At 48.4% G+C, this 17,375-nt stretch overlaps 1 protein-coding gene across 1 annotated transcript in view; it reads left to right on the forward strand.

The window, feature by feature from the left end:
* Positions 1-17,375, forward strand: part of col9a2 (procollagen, type IX, alpha 2) — a 203,448-nt gene that overhangs the window by 136,427 nt on the left and 49,646 nt on the right. The window contains exons 20-22 of the mRNA XM_078237704.1: positions 8,337-8,381; positions 14,112-14,165; positions 14,284-14,337. Of these exons, the coding sequence (XP_078093830.1) occupies positions 8,337-8,381; positions 14,112-14,165; positions 14,284-14,337 (153 nt within the window). The remainder of the gene's footprint in view (positions 1-8,336; positions 8,382-14,111; positions 14,166-14,283; positions 14,338-17,375) is intronic.

Below are 17,375 nucleotides of genomic sequence, written 5' to 3' on the forward strand. Positions count from 1 at the left end.
GAGTCAGCACCTTCAGGAACAGTATCCCAGTGAGAGTCAGCATCTTCAGGAACTGCATCCAGTGAGAGTCAGCACCTTCAGGAACTGCATCCCAGTGAGAGTCAGCACTTTCAGGAACTGTCCCCCAGTGAGCGTCAGCACGTTCAGGAACTGTACCCTAGTGAGAGTCAGCACTTTCTGGAACTGTGTCCCAGTGAGAGTCAGCACCTTCAGGAACTGTATCCCAGTGAGAGTCAATATCTTCAGGAACTGTATCGCACTGAGAATCAGGAACTTCAGGAACTGTTCCCCAGTGAGAGTCAGCACCTTCACGAACTGTATCGCACTGAGAGTCAGCACCTTCAGGAACTGTATCCCTGTGAGAGTCAGCACCTTCAGGAACTGTATCCCTGTGAGAGTCAGCACCTTCAGGAACTGTATCCCTGTGAGAGTCAGCACCTTCAGGAACTGTATCCCAGTGAGAGTCAGCACCTTCAGGAACTGTATCCCAGTGAGAGTCAGCACCTTCACGAACTGTATCGCACTGAGAGTCAGCACCTTCAGGAACTGTATCCCAGTGAGAGTCAGCACCTTCAGGAACTCTGTCCCAGTGATAGTCAGCACCTTTAGGAAACTGTATCCCAGTGAGAGTCAGCACCTTCAGGAAACTGTCCCCCAGTGAGAGTCTGCACCTTCAGGAACTGTATCCCAGTGAGAGTCAGCACCTTCAGGAACTATATCCCAGTAAGAGTCAATATCTTCAGGAATTCTCATCCAGTGAGAGTCAGCAACTTCAGGAACTGTATCCCAGTGAGAGTCAGCACCTTCAGGAACTGTCCTCTCGTGAGAGTCAGCAACTTCAGGAACTGTATCCCAGTGAGAGTCAGCACCTTCAGGAACTGTATCCCAGTGAGAGTCAGCACCTTCAGCAACTGTATCCCAGTGAGAGTCAGCACCTTCAGCAACTGTATCCCAGTGAGAGTCAGCACATTCAGGAACTGTATCCCAGTGAGAGTCAGCACCTTCAGGAACTGTATCCCAGTGAGAGTCAGCACCTTCAGGAACTGTATCCCAGTGAGAGTCAGCACCTTCAGAAACTGTATCCCAGTGAGAGTCAGCACCTTCAGGAACTGTCCCCCAGTGAGAGTCAGCACCTTAAGGAACTGTCCCCCAGTGAGAGTCAGCACCTTCAGGAACTGTCCCCCAGTGAGAGTCAGCAGCTCCAAGAACTATCGCCCAGTTAGTGAGCACCTTCAGGAACTGTATCCCAATAAGACTCAGCACCTTCAGAAACAGTCCCCCAGTGAGAGTCAATATCTTCAGGAATTCTCATTCAGTGAGAGTCAGCACCTTGAGGAACTGTATCGGAATGAGACGCAGGACCTTCAGGAACTATGTCCCAGTGAGAATCAATACCTTCAGGAACTGTCGTCCAGTGAGAGTCAGCGCCTTGAGGAAGTGTCCCCCAGTGAGAGTCAGCACCTTCAGGAACTGTATCCCAGTGGGAGTCAGCACCTTCAGGAACTGTATCCCAGTGAGAGTTACCAGCTTCAGGAACTGTATCCCAGTGAGAGACAGCACTTTCAGGAACTGTTCACCAAAGAGAGTCAGCCCCTTAAGGAACTGTATCTCAGTGAGAGTCAGCACCTTCAGGAACTGTCCCCCAGTGAGAGTCAGCACCTTCAGGAACTGTCCCCCAGTGAGAGTCAGCACCTTCTGGAACTGTATCCCAGTGGGAGTCAGCACCTTCAGGAACTGTATCCTGGTGAGAGTCAGCACCTTCAGGAACAGTATCCCAGTGAGAGTCAGCATCTTCAGGAACTGCATCCAGTGAGAGTCAGCACCTTCAGGAACTGCATCCCAGTGAGAGTCAGCACTTTCAGGAACTGTCCCCCAGTGAGCGTCAGCACGTTCAGGAACTGTCCCCTAGTGAGAGTCAGCACTTTCTGGAACTGTGTCCCAGTGAGAGTCAGCACCTTCAGGAACTGTATCCCAGTGAGAGTCAATATCTTCAGGAACTGTATCGCACTGAGAATCAGGAACTTCAGGAACTGTTCCCCAGTGAGAGTCAGCACCTTCACGAACTGTATCGCACTGAGAGTCAGCACCTTCAGGAACTGTATCCCTGTGAGAGTCAGCACCTTCAGGAACTGTATCCCTGTGAGAGTCAGCACCTTCAGGAACTGTATCCCTGTGAGAGTCAGCACCTTCAGGAACTGTATCCCAGTGAGAGTCAGCACCTTCAGGAACTGTATCCCAGTGAGAGTCAGCACCTTCACGAACTGTATCCCAGTGAGAGTCAGCACCTTCAGGAACTGTATCCCAGTGAGAGTCAGCACCTTCAGGAACTGTATCCCAGTGAGAGTCTGCACCTTCAGGAACTGTCCCCCAGTGAGAGCCAGCACCTTCAGGAAATGTACCCCAGTGAGAGTCAGCACCTTCTGGAAACTGTATCCCAGTGAGAATCAGCATCTTCAGGAACTGTATCCCAGTGAGAGTCAGCACCTTCAGGAACTGTATCCCAGTGAGAGTCAGCACCTTAAGGAATTCTGTCCCAGTGGGAGTCAGCACCTTTAGGAAACTGTATCCCAGTGAGAGTCAGCACCTTCAGCAAACTGTCCCCCAGTGAGAGTCAGCACCTTGAGGAACTGTATCCCAGTGAGAGTCAGCACCTTCAGGAACTATATCCCAGTTAGAGTCAATATCTTCAGGAATTCTCATCCAGTGAGAGTCAGCACCTTGAGGAACTGTATCCCAGTGAGAGTCAGCACCTTCAGGAACTATATCCCAGTAAGAGTCAATATCTTCAGGAATTCTCATCCAGCGAGAGTCAGCACCTTGAGGAACAGTATCCCAGTGAGAGTCAGCACCTTCAGGAACTGTATCCCAGTGAGAGTCAGCACCTTAAGGAACTCTGTCCCAGTGAGAGTCAGCACCTTTAGGAAACTGTATCCCAGTGAGAGTCAGCACCTTCAGGAAACTGTCCCCCAGTGAGAGTATGCACCTTCAGGAACTGTATCCCAGTGAGAGTCAGCACCTTCAGGAACTATATCCCAGTAAGAGTCAATATCTTCAGGAATTCTCATCCAGTGAGAGTCAGCAACTTCAGGAACTGTATCCCAGTGAGAGTCAGCACCTTCAGGAACTGTCCCCTAGTGAGAGTCAGCAACTTCAGGAACTGTATTCCAGTGAGAGTCAGCACCTTCAGGAACTGTATCCCAGTGAGAGTTAGCACCTTAAGGAACTCTGTCCCAGTGAGAGTCAGCACCTTTAGGAAACTGTATCCCAGTGAGAGTCAGCACCTTCAGGAAGTGTCCCCTAGTGAAAGTCAGCAACCTCAGGAACTGTATCCCAGTGAGAGTCAGCACCTTCAGGAACTGTATCCCAGTGAGAGTCAGCACCTTCAGGAACTGTATCCCAGTGAGAGTCAGCACCTTCAGGAACTGTATCCCAGTGAGAGTCAGCACCTTCAGGAACTGTATCCCAGTGAGAGTCAGCACCTTCATGAACTGTCCCCCAGTGAGAGTCAGCACCTTCAGGAACTGTCCCCCAGTGAGAGTCAGCACCTTCAGGAACTGTCCCCCAGTGAGAGTCAGCAGCTCCAAGAACTATCGCTCAGTTAGTGAGCACCTTCAGGAACTGTATCCCAATAAGACTCAGCACCTTCAGGAACTGTCTCCCAGTGAGAGTCAATATCTTCAGGAATTCTCATCCAGTGAGAGTCAGCACCTTGAGGAACTGTATCGGAATGAGATGCAGGACCTTCAGGAACTATATCCCAGTGAGAATCAATACCTTCAGGAACTGTCGTCCAGTGAGAGTCAGCGCCTTGAGAAAGTGTCCCCCAGTGAGAGTCAGCACCTTCAGGATCTGTATTCCAGTGAGAATCAGCACCTTCAGGAACTGTATCCCAGTGAGAGTCAGCACCTTCATGAACTGTCCCCCAGTGAGAGTCAGCACCTTCAGGAAGTGTACCCCAGTGAGAGTCAGCACCTTCAGGAACTGTATCCCAATAAGACTAAGCACCTTCAGGAACTGTCCCCCAGTGAGAGTCAGCACCTTCAGGAACTGTATCCCAGTGAGAGTCAGCACCTTCAGGAACTGTCCCCCAGTGAGAGTCAGCACCTTCAGGAACTGTCCCCCAGTGAGAGTCAGCACCTTCAGGAACTGTCCCCCAGTGAGAGTCAGCAGCTCCAAGAACTATCGCTCAGTTAGTGAGCACCTTCAGGAACTGTATCCCAATAAGACTCAGCACCTTCAGGAAATGTCCCCCAGTGAGCGTCAGCACCTTCAGGAACTGTATCCCAGTGACAGTCTAAACCTCCAGAAACTGTATCCAAGTGAGAGTCAGCACCTTCAGGGACTATGTCCCAGTGTGAGTCAGCACCTTCAGGAACTGTCCCCCAGTGAGAGTCAGCACCTTCAGGAACTGTATCCCAGTGAGAGACAGCACCTTCAGGAACTGTATCCCAGTGAGTGTCAGCACCTTCAGGAACTGTATCCCAGTGAGAGACAGCACCTTCAGGAACTGTCCCCGAGTGAGAGTCAGCAACTTCAGGAACTGTATTCCAGTGAGAGTCAGCACATTCAGGAACTGTATCCCAGTGAGAGTCAGCACCTTCAGGAACTGTATCCCAGTGAGAATCAGCACCTTCAGGAACTGTATTCCAGTGAGAGTCAGCACCTTCTGGAGCTGTATCCCAGTGAGAGTCAGCACCTTCAGAAACTGTATCCCAGTGAGAGTCAGCACCTTCAGGAACTGTATCCCAGTGAGAGTCAGCACCTTCAGGGACTGTGTCCCAGTGAGAGTGAGCACCTTCAGGGACTGTGTCCCAGTGATAGTCAGCACCTTCAGGAACTGTAACCCAGTGAGAGTCAGCACCTTCAGGAACTGTAACCCAGTGAGAGTCAGCACCTTCAGGAACTGTCCCCCAGTGAGAGTCAGCACCTTCAGGAAGTGTACCCCAGTGAGAGTCAGCACCTTCAGGAACTGTATCCCAATAAGACTCAGCACCTTCAGGAACTGTCCCCCAGTGAGAGTCAATATCTTCAGGAATACTCATCCAGTGAGAGTCAGCATCTTGAGGAACTGTATCGGAATGAGACGCAGGACCTTCAGGAACTGTATGCCAGTGAGATTCAATACCTTCAGGAACTGTATCCTAGTGAGAGTCAGCGCCTTGAGGAAGTGTCCCCCAGTGAGACTCAGCACCTTCAGGAACTGTATCCCAGTGAGAGACAGCACTTTCAGGAACTGTTCACCCGTGAGAGCCAGCACCTTCAGGAACTGTATCTCAGTGAGAGTCAGCACCTTCAGGAACTGTATCCCAGTGAGAGTCTAAACCTTCAGGAACTGTATACCAATGAGAGTCAGCACCTTCAGGAACTATATCCCAGTGAGAGTCTAAACCTTCAGAAACTGTCTCCCAGTGAGAGTCAGCACCTTCAGGAACTGTCTCCCAGTGAGAGTCAGCACCTTCTGGAACTGTATCCCAGTGAGAGTCAGCACCTTCAGGAACTGTATCCCAGTGAGCGTCAGCACCTTCAGGAACTGTCTCCCAGTGAGAGTCAGCACCTTCTGGAACTGTATCCCAGTGAGAGTCAGCACCTTCAGGAACTGTATCCCAGTGAGAGTCAGCACCTTCAGGAACTGTATCCCACTGTGAATCAGGACCTTCAGGAACTGTTCCCCAGTGAGAGTCAGCACCTTCAGGAACTGTATCCCGGTGAGAGTCAGCACCTTCAGGAACAGTATCCCAGTGAGAGTCAGCACCTTCTGGAACTGTATCCCAGTGAGAGTCAGCACCTTCAGGAACTGTATCCCAGTGAGAGTCAGCACCTTCAGGAACTGTATCCCACTGAGAATCAGGACCTTCAGGAATTGTTCCCCAGTGAGAGTCAGCACCTTCAGGAACTGTATCCCGTTGAGAGTCAGCACCTTCAGGAACTGTATCCCAGTGAGTGTCAGCACCTTCAGGAACTGTATCCCAGTGAGCGTCAGCACCTTCAGGAACTGTCCCCCAGTGAGCGTCAGCACCTTCAGGAACTGGATCCCAGCGAGAGTCAGCACCTTCAGGAACTGTATCCCACTGAGAATCAGGAACTTCAGGAACTGTTCCCCAGTGAGAGTCAGCACCTTCCGGAACTGTATCGCACTGAGAGTCAGCCCTTCAGGAACTGTTCCCAGTGGGAGTCGGCACCTTCAGGAACTTTTTCCCAGTGAGAGTCAGCACCTTCAGCAACTGTATCCCAGTGAGAGTCAGCAGCTTCAGGAACTATCCCCAAGTGAGAGTCCGCACCATCAGGAACTGTATCTGAGTGAGAGTCAGCACCTTAAGGAACTGTATCCCAGTGAGAGTCAGCACCTTCTGGAACTGTATCCCAGTGAGAGTCAGCACCTTCAGGAACTGTATCGGAATGAGATGCAGGACCTTCAGGAACTATATCCCAGTGAGACTCAATACCTTCAGGAACTGTCGTCCAGTGAGAGTCAGCGCCTTGAGGAAGTGTCCCCCAGTGAGAGTCAGCACCTTCAGGAACTGTCCCCCAGTGAGAGTCAGCACCTTCAGGGACTGTGTCCCAGTGAGAGTCAGCACCTTCAGGGACTGTGTCCCAGTGATAGTCCGCACCTTCAGGAACTGTAACCCAGTGAGAGTCAGCACCTTCAGGAACTGTAACCCAGTGAGAGTCAGCACCTTCAGGAACTGTCCCCCAGTGAGAGTCAGCACCTTCAGGAAGTGTACCCCAGTGAGAGTCAGCACCTTCAGGAACTGTATCCCAATAAGACTCAGCACCTTCAGGAACTGTCCCCCAGTGAGAGTCAATATCTTCAGGAATACTCATCCAGTGAGAGTCAGCACCTTGAGGAACTGTATCGGAATGAGACGCAGGACCTTCAGGAACTGTATGCCAGTGAGATTCAATACCTTCAGGAACTGTATCCTAGTGAGAGTCAGCGCCTTGAGGAAGTGTCCCCCAGTGAGAGTCAGTACCTTCAGGAACCGTATCCCAGTGAGAGACAGCACTTTCAGGAACTGTTCACCCGTGAGAGCCAGCACCTTCAGGAACTGTATCTCAGTGAGAGCCAGCACCTTCAGGAACTGTATCCCAGTGAGAGTCTAAACCTTCAGGAACTGTATCCCAATGAGAGTCAGCACCTTCAGGAACTATATCCCAGTGAGAGTCTAAACCTTCAGAAACTGTATCCCAGTGAGAGTCAGCACCTTCAGGAACTGTCTCCCAGTGAGAGTCAGCACCTTCAGGAAGTGTATCCCAGTGAGAGTCAGCACCTTCAGGAACTGTATCCCAGTGAGAGTCAGCACCTTCCGGAACTGTATCCCACTGAGAATCAGGACCTTCAGGAACTGTTCCCCAGTGAGAGTCAGCACCTTCAGGAACTGTATCCCGGTTAGAGTCAGCACCTTCAGGAACAGTATCCCAGTGAGAGTCAGCACCTTCTGGAACTGTATCCCAGTGAGAGTCAGCACCTTCAGGAACTGTGTCCCAGTGAGAGTCAGCACCTTCAGGAACTGTATCCCACTGAGAATCAGGACCTTCAGGAATTGTTCCCCAGTGAGAGTCAGCACCTTCAGGAACTGTATCCCGGTGAGAGTCAGCACCTTCAGGAACTGTATCCCAGTGAGTGTCAGCACCTTCAGGAACTGTATCCCAGTGAGCGTCAGCACCTTCAGGAACTGTCCCCCAGTGAGCGTCAGCACCTTCAGGAACTGGATCCCAGCGAGAGTCAGCACCTTCAGGAACTGTATCCCAGTGAGAGTCAATAACTTCAGGAACTGTATCCCACTGAGAATCAGGAACTTCAGGAACTGTTCCCCAGTGAGAGTCAGCACCTTCAGGAACTGTATCGCACTGAGAGTCAGCACCTTCAGGAACTGTTCCCAGTGGGAGTCGGCACCTTCAGGAAACTGTATCCCAGTGAGAGTCAGCACCTTCAGGAACTGTATCCCAGTGATAGTCAGCACCTTAAGGAACTGTTCCCCCAGTGAGAGTCAGCACCTTCAGGAACTGTATCCCTGTGAGAGTCAATATCTTCAGGAATTCTCATCCAGTGAGAGTCAGCACCTTGACGAACTGTATCGGAATCAGCTGCAGGACCTTCAGGAACTGTATCCCATTGAGAGTGAACATATTCAGGAACTGTCCCCCAGTGAGAGTCAGCACCTTCAGGAACTGGTTCCCAATGAGAGTCAGCGCCTCAGGAATCTGTTATTGAGAGACTACACCTTCTGAAGATGGTGGGATTGTTATCTGAATTCAAGAATGCAATCAATGGTTTTGTGTCTAATGGCAGTTATTTGAGTGAGAAGGAAGTTAACAGATTATGATTCCTTTCACAGGGTTTATCGGGTCAACCAGGTCAGAAGGGAGCAGCTGGCTCTAAGGTAACAACATTCCTGAAAACACTTGGTTAATTGTACCTTTGAAAATCCTGCTCTCAATTGGAATAATACATGCCTTTCACAATGTCGGCTTTACTTTGCCAATTTATGGGACCCGAGGATGTGATGTTGTGTTGTGGAACAATTGGTAGCCCCCGCTCTGATCCAGATGCTCTGGGTTCAATCCCAATCCATGGCAAGGAAGATGGGTTCATTACGTGGCCAAACAGACTGAATTTTAATTTGTAAATCCCCTTCCAACACATGCCAACAGCAGACGGTATGAGTGGGAGAGATTCCTGCTCAGCCAGGTGATGGATAGAAATTGGAGACGTGACCAGCTCTGTCCACAGCTCCAGACATGCATGGAAAAATGTCTGTTGTCACAGTGACTGGAACTCCCTGGGAGGGGGCGGTTGAGTCTGGACAGCCAGTATGGATCTGATTTGAGCCAACAGCACAGGGTTCAATCCCCACTCAAGCTTGGGTGGATTCAGGAGCTGCCTCCTTGCCCTACTCCTGATGGGGATTCCAGTGCTGTGGATCAGACCTGTCTTCAGGCTGAGAACTCAGCAAGTTGCTTGAAGTGATTTAATTTTATCAGTAGATTTTTAGAGCTCCAGGTTCATGCCAAAGGAGCAGCAACTTCTGACAGTACAGGGGCACACAGAGCAATGACGTGTGCAAACAGGCATCACTGAACTCCTTTATAAAGAACAAAGAACAGTACAGCACAGCAAACGGGCCCTTCAGCCCTCCAAGCCTGTGCTGCTCATTGGTCCAACTAGACCATTCGTTTGTAGCCCTCCATTTCCAGACTGCTCATGTGACTATCCAGCTAAGTCTTAAACGATGCCAGCGTGTCTGCCTCCACCACCCTACTTGGCAGCGCATTCCAGGCCCCCACCACCCTCTGTGTAAAAAACGTCCCTCTGATATCTGAGTTATACCTCGCCCCTCTCACCTTGAGCCCGTGACCCCTTGTGATCGTCACCTCCGACCTGGGAAAAAGCTTCCCACTGTTCACCCTATCTGTACCCTTCATAATTTTGTACACCTCTATTAGGTCTCCCCTCATTCTCCGTCTTTCCAGGGAGAACAAGCCCAGTTTACCCAATCTCTCCTCATAGGTATGACCCTCCATACCAGGCAACATCCTGGTAAACCACCTCTGCACTCTCTCTAAAGCCTCCACGTCCTTCTGGTAGTGCGGCGACCAGAACTGGACGCAGTACTCCAAATGTGGCCTAACCAGCGTTCTATACAGCTGCAACATCAGACTCCAGCTTTTATACTCTATACCCCATCCTATAAAGGCAAGCATAACATATGCCTTCTTCACCATCTTCTCCACCTGTGCTGCCACCTTCAAGGATTTGTGGACTTGCACACCTAGGTCCCTCTGTGTTTCTATGCTCCTGATGGCTCTACCATTTATTGTATAACTCCCCCCTACATTAGTTCTTCCAAAATGCATCACTTCGCATTTATCTGGATTAAATTCCATCTGCCATTTCTCCGCCCAATTTTCCAGCCTATCTATATCCTGCTGTATTGTCCGACAATGTTCATCGCTATCCGCAAGTCCAGCCATCTTCGTGTCATCCGCAAGCTTGCTGATAACACCAGTTACACCTTCTTCCAAATCATTTATAAATATCACAAACAGCAGATGTCCCAGTACAGAGCCCTGCGGAACACCACTGGTCACAGACCTCTAGCCGGAAAAAGACCTTTCGACTGTTACCCTCTGTCTCCTGTGGCCAAGCCAGTTCTCTACCCATCTAGCCACCTCTCCTTGTATCCCATGAGCCTTAACCTTCTTAACCAACCTGCCATGAGGACTTTGTCAAATGCTTTACTGAAATCCATATAGACGACATCCACGGCCCTTCCTTCGTCAACCGTTTTTGTCACTTCCTCAAAAAACTCCACCAAATTTGTAAGGCACGACCTCCCTCTTTCAAAACCATGCTGTCTGTCACTAATGAGATTGTCCCGTTCTAAATGCGCACACATCCTGTCTCTAAGAATCCTCTCCAACAACTTCCCTACCATGGATGTTAAGCTCACCGGCCTATAATTACCTGGGTTATCCCTGCTACCCTTCTTAAATAACGGTACCACATTCGCTATCCTCCAATCCTCAGGAACCTCACCTGTGTCCAATGAAGAGACAAAGATTTCTGTCAAAGGCCCAGCAATTACATCTCTTGTCTCCCTGAGCAGTCTAGGATAGATGCCATCAGGCCCTGGGGATTTGTCAGTTTTAATGTTCCCTAAAAAACCTCTCACTTCCTCCCTTGTAATGGAGATTCTCTCTAACGGGTCAACACCTCCCTCTGAGACAGGCCCAGTCAACAAGTCCCTCTCCTTTGTGAATACCGATGCAAAGTATTCATTTAGGATCTCCCCCTATTCCCTTGGGTTCTAAGCATAATTCCCCTCCTTTGTCCCTGAGAGGTCCGACTTTTTCCCTGACAACTCTTTTGTTCCTAACATATGAATAAAATGCCTTAGTATTCTCCTTAATCCTGACTGCCAAGAACATTTTGTGACCTCTTTTTGCCCTTCTAACTCCCCGTTTGAGTTCTTTCCTACTCTCTCTGTATTCCTCCAGAGCTCCATCTGTTTTCAGTTGCCTGGACCTAACGTACGCCTCTCTTTTCTTTTTGATCAGATCCTCAATTTCCCTGGTTATTCACGGCTCTCGAATCCTACCTTTCCTATCCTTCCTTTTTACAGGCACATGCCTGTCCTGCAGCCTTATCAACTGTTCCTTAAAAGACTCCCACATGCCAGACGTGGACTTACCCCGAACATCCTCTCCCAATCAACGGCCATCAATTCCTGCCTAATCCGGCTATAGTTAGCCTTCCCCCAATTTAGCACCCTACCCTTAGGACAATACTCGTCCTTGTCCATTACTATCCTAAAGTTAACAGAGTTGTGGTCACTATTTGCCACATGTTCCCCTACCGAAACTTTGACGACCTGACCGGGCTCATTTCCCAGAACTAGATCCAGTATAGCCCCCTCTCTAGTTGGGCTATCTACATACTGTTCCAATGAACCTTCCAGTACGCATTTTACAAATTCCTCCCCGTCCAGACCCCCAGCCCTAAGCACTTCCCAGTCTATACCAGGGGAATTGAAGTCTCCCACTACAACAACCCTATTTTTTCTGCACATATCCAGAATCTCCTGACATATCCGTTCCTCCACTTCCCGTGGGCTGTTGGGTGGCCTGTAGTATACCCCCAGCATAGTGATTGAACCTTTCCTGTTTCTGAGCTCCACCCACAGCGACTCATTACATGACCCTTCTGATTATCCTTCTGATTTTGAGTTAACCAGACCCGTACTTGTGTAAGGCAGATTTCAGAATTGGGATTAAACCCAGAAACTAATACACTGGACTTGGCCTCGTTGTAGCTGAATACACTGACCTTCAAGTTTGTGTACCCAGACCCCACTATCAGTTACCCCAGCTGTCATCTGCTCGGGATTTTGGGTGGTGGGGGAAGTGGCACTCGAAGCTGAGGCAGGAGAATCTGGGAATGCAGCTATTGATGCACATCGAATCTTCGATCCATAGAGTGCAGCAGAGAGCCTCATTTCTATCCACCTGGGCTGTTTGTGAAAGAACTGCCCAGTCAGTGCCATGGCTTTGCTTTAACCCATATCCCTTCAGAATTCTCTCCTTCAGGCAGGGATCCATTCCAGCTCCTGATAGTAAAACTATCAGAAGATTATATATATGCAAAAGGAGGTTTTCAGAAATGTGTAAGTTTCTCAGCACTCTGCCTAGACTACACAGTCCAACAGACTCTGCAGAGCCTCTCGGACAGATGGTAGGGCAGTGGTAAAGTCACAGAGGCCCAGTCTAATGCCAACCCTTACCCAGTCTGGCCAAAGCGTGACTACAGACCCACAGCAATTTGGTTGATTCTTACTCTTCTGAAATAGTCAGGCAAGCCACAATACAGAAAAGACGAAAAGAATAGAACCGCATCCCATTGTTCTGGGTACCAGAAAGGACCAACACACCCAGCCCTCACTTCTAGATTCTGTTTAACAACTTCTTCTTGAGTCCTCTGCCTACAATGTTTTCCTCATTAACATCTGTGCCAAAATTGGGAGAGCTGTCTCACAGACTGGTCAAGCAACAGCCTGACATAGACATACTCATGGAATCATACCCTACAGACAATGTCCCAGACACCACCATCACCATCCCTGGGTATGTCCTGTCTCAACAGCACAGACCCAGCAGAGGTGGCGGCACAGTGGCATAGAGTCAGGAGGGAGTTGCCCTGGGAGTCTTCAACATCGACTCCGGACCCCATGAACTCTCATGGCATCAGGTCAAACATGGGCAAGGAAACCTCCCACTGACTATCACCTATCACTCTCTGTCAACCGATGTATCAGAACTCCTCCATGTTGAACATCAATTGGAAGAAGCACTGAAGGTGGCAAGGGCACAGAATGTATTCTGGGGTGGGGGGGGACTTTGATGACCAAGAGCGACTCACCACCACAGACTGAACTAGCTGACCCCTAAAGGACAAAGCTGCTAGGACTGGGTTGGCGGCAGGTGGTGAGGAAACCAACAAGAGGGAAAAATTGACTTGATCTTGTCCTCACCAGCCTTCCTGCTGGAGATATATCTGCCCGTGACAGTATTGATAGAAGTGACCACCGCACAGTCCTTTTGACAACAAAACGTCACCTTTGTGCTGAAAATACTGTCCACTGTGTTCTGTGGCACTACCACCGTGCTAAATGGGACAGATTTTGAACAGGTCTAGCAACTTGAAACTGGGCATTGATGAGGTGCTTTACAACTATCAGCAGCAGTATTGCATTTCACCACAACCCGTAACCTCATGGTATCCCTCCCTCACTCTGCCATTACCATTAGGCTGGGGAATCAACCGAGGTTCAATGAAGAGTACAGGAGGGCATGTCAGGTGCAGCAACCAGGCATACCCAAAAATTAGGTATCAACCTGGCGAAGCTACAACACAGGACTACTTGTGTGCCAAACAGCATAAGCAGCAAGTAATAGTCGGAGCTAAGCAATCTCACAACCCGCGGATCAGATCTAAGCTCTACAGTCCTGCCACATCCTGTTGTGAATGGTGGTGGACAATTAAACAGCTAACCAGAGGAGGCGGCTCCACAGATCCCCATTCTCAATGATGGGGGAGCCGAGCACATCAGTGCAGAAGATAAGGCTGAAGCATTTACAATAGTCTTCAGCCAGAAGTGCCAAGTGGATGATCCATGTTGGTTGCCTCCTATTTCTCTCGGGCAGAATCTTTGCTAGTCAGGTGTATTAATTCTGCACAAACAATCACAGATCAAATTGTCATTTGGTAGTACAAAGATCAGCGAAGCGGTAAAGTATCCCCATTGCAAGTAGGTGCTTCTGGTATTTCCTTCACCCCACCATGATTGACTATGCCTTCAGCTGCTTCGGGTCCAAGCTCTGGGATTCCCTCTTTAAACCTCTGCAGCCGGTTCTCGACCAAGGCTTTGGTAATTTGTGCTAAAATTTCCTTCTGCGACTCATTGTCAAATTGTGTTTGACAATGCTCTTGTGAGAGTCCTTGGGGCAATTTACTGTGGTAAACATGTCTTATCTGTAAATGCGGGTTTGGGGCTGTGATTCTGTTTAATGACAGTTCCTCCTGGCTCACTAGCAGATTTTCTTTTAAACAACAGGGTGAAACTGGCACTCGGGGAATGACTGGTCCCTCTGGCCCTCCAGGTCAAATGGTAAGGAAAAACAATCCATTTATCTGATTGTATGTACTGTTTTCTTTCTTCAACGTTAATATTCTGTAAAATGCCTAAAGGTTGAGAGAGAGACTAACATCTGTTCTGGTGTTGACAGGGTGAGCGTGGACCTGAAGGGGAGATCGGCCCACCAGGGCCCATGGGTCTGAAGGTGAGTCATGTGCAGAATCGCAAGGTGCTTTCAAACATTAGCTTGCGCTGAGATAGTTCTGGCAGGTTTCTGGGTAAGGTGATCCAGGGGCTGTCGCCTTGTAACAAGCCAGCCTTGCGCACTACCTCCTTCCCATGTTGGACCCCTACATCCAGTGATACTGTGCTCCTAACTGCACACATACCACTAGAATTGGGGGCAGTACGGGATTGAAATAGGATAGGGAAATAGGTTCAAGGATATCATATGTAGCTAAGGTTGGTGGACATGGCAGATTGGTGGGGCTCAGAGATATGGTGGTTGGGTGGGGTGCTGGGGCTTAAGGATCTCGGGGGAGACAGTGGCTTAGTGGTAATGCCACAGGACTAGTCATCCAGAGGCTCAGGCAAATAATCTGGAGACATGGGTGAGTGTCTGGAACGAGCTGCCAGAGGTAATAGTAGAGGCGGTTACAATGTTGTCTTTTAAAAAGCATCTAGACAGTTACATGGGTAAGATTGGTATAGAGGGATATGGGCCAAATGTGGGCAATTGGGACGTGCTTAATGGTAAAACTGGGCAGCATGGACAAGTTGGCCAACAGGCCTGTTTCCATGCTGTAAAGCTCCATGACTCTATGGGTTCAAATCCTACCATGGAAGCTGGTGGAATTTAAATTAAATTCATAAATCTCAACAATTACATTCAATTATTAAAGCTAATCTCAGTAATGATGACCATGAAACTATCATTGATTATTGTAAAAACTCACCTAGTTCACTGTGTCCTTTTTGTGAAGAAAATCTGCCGTCCTTACCTGGTCTGGCCTACGTGCAACTCCAACATCAACGTGTCAACTCTGAAATAGCCGAGCAAATCACTCATGTCAAGAGCAACTAGGGATGGGCGGGAAATGCTGACCTTGCCAGTGATGCCCACGTCCCATGAAGGAATTTTAAAAATTGAGGTTGAGGGATATTGTGCGTGAGTGGACGGAGTTAAGGGATATGCTGCATAGGGTTGAGGCATATGGTGAGTGGGTGGTGCTGATGAATCTCACTCCAGGCAACCAAGAGGCCAATCCTTGTGAGCCCTGGCTTCCCATGCAAGTTGAAAAACTGAAGTTACTCTTTTCCGATATTCTTCTCCGATATTTTTAAAATTCCCCAATAATTTCACAGCTTTGCAGCTGAGTCTTTGGAGATTGACAGAATCTCTGGAGTGCAGAAGGAGGTCATTCAGCCCATCGAGCCTGAACTGGTTCTCTGAACGAGCATTGATGATTAATTTCAGGACACTCCAGAATAATCCGGAAGGTTAGCAATCCTGCACTAGGCTTACTATTGAATGTTTTACTGATTATATGAAACGCATGTTACGAGCGGCTTGGCTGCTGCTGAACTGCTCACTGCCCCTTCCCTGTACTGTGTAAACCACACAGTGGAATATACCTGGGCTGCTATACACTGTAACCCCTAAGAGGCGCTAACATGGAGTTGCAATGACAGAGTTCAGTGATGAACTGCCTTTTGATGTAAACTTTACTCCAACCAGTTTCCTCCAATAATTTGTTCCCTATTATCCAACTATCCAATTATATTTGTCATTTATATTAATGATTTGGGTGAGAATATAGGGGGCATGGTTAGTAAGTTTGCAGATGACATCAAGATTGTTGGCATAGTGGACAGTGAAGAAAGTTATCTCCGATTGCAATGGGATCTTGATCAATTGGGCCAGTGGGCTGATGAATGGCAGATGGAGTTTAATGCGAGCTGATGCGCTTTGGTAGATTGAACCAGGGCAGGACATACTCAGTTCATGGTAGGGCGTTGGGGAGAGTTACAGAACAAAGAGATCTAGGGGTACATGTTCATAGCTCCTTGAAAGTGGAGTCACAGGTGGACAGAGTGGTGAAGAAGGCATTCGGCATGCTTGGTTTCATCGGTCAGAAAATTGAATACAGGAGTTGGGATGTCTTGTTGAAGTTGTACAAGACATTGGTAAGGCCACACTTGGAATACTGTGTGCAGTTCTGGTCACCCTATTATAGAAAGGATATTATTAAACTAGAAAGAGATTTACTAGGATGCTACCGGGACTTGATGGTTTGAGTTATACGGAGAGGCTGGATAGACTGGGACTTTTTTCTCTGGAGCGTAGGAGACTGAGGGGTGATCTTATAGAGGTCTATAAAATAATGAGGGGTACAGATCAGCTAGCTAGTCAATATCTTTTCCCAAAGATAGGAGAGTCTAAAACTAGAGGGCATAGCTTTAAGGTGAGAGGGGAGAGATACAAAAGTGTCCAGAAGGGCAAGTTTTTCACAGAGAAGGTGGTGAGTGTCTGGAACAAGCTGCCAGAGGTAGTAGTGGAGACGGGTACAATTTTGTCTTTTAAAAAGCATTTAGATAGTTACATGGGTAAGATGGGTATAGAGGCATATGGGCCAAATGCGAATTGGAACTAGCTTCGGGGTTTTAAAAAAAAAAGGGCGGCGTGGACAAGTTGGGCCAAAGGGCCTGTTTCCAAGCTGTAAACCTCTATGACTTATAACTGACCCCCTCTCCTTGCTGTCTCAGCAACCGGTGTAAATTCTATCATCCCTTTCTTTACAAAACTCTTAGGGTTAATAATGACACCAATTTAAAAATCACATAAGCTGCTATAAAAAAAAGGATGATCTTATAAAAATCCTCACAGATAAGCACTAAGGCCATTAGTCTGAGAAAATATATTAAATCAGAATCTGTAACTGGGAAAAGGGAACAATATATACAGACACAGGCACAAGCTGGGACCATGATAACTTGCAACAATGATGTATTAATTCTTCACACTGATTGGATATTATAATTAAGCAAGTATAAGATGATTGTGTTTGGATTTAATATCTGAATGATGTAACCTTAATCAATAACTCTGAGTGGATCGAGATAACACCTAAAATGTGATTGGTATATGCTAATTACTTGTAGTTAAATTTGAAACTATAATTGCTTGTGTATTTCTGAATTCTTCACTTTGGCTAGTTACGGACTGTGACCTGTGACCTTCCA

This window comes from Mustelus asterias, chromosome 21 (genome assembly GCF_964213995.1).
Source record: "Mustelus asterias chromosome 21, sMusAst1.hap1.1, whole genome shotgun sequence".
NCBI classification, from domain to species: domain Eukaryota; kingdom Metazoa; phylum Chordata; class Chondrichthyes; order Carcharhiniformes; family Triakidae; genus Mustelus; species Mustelus asterias.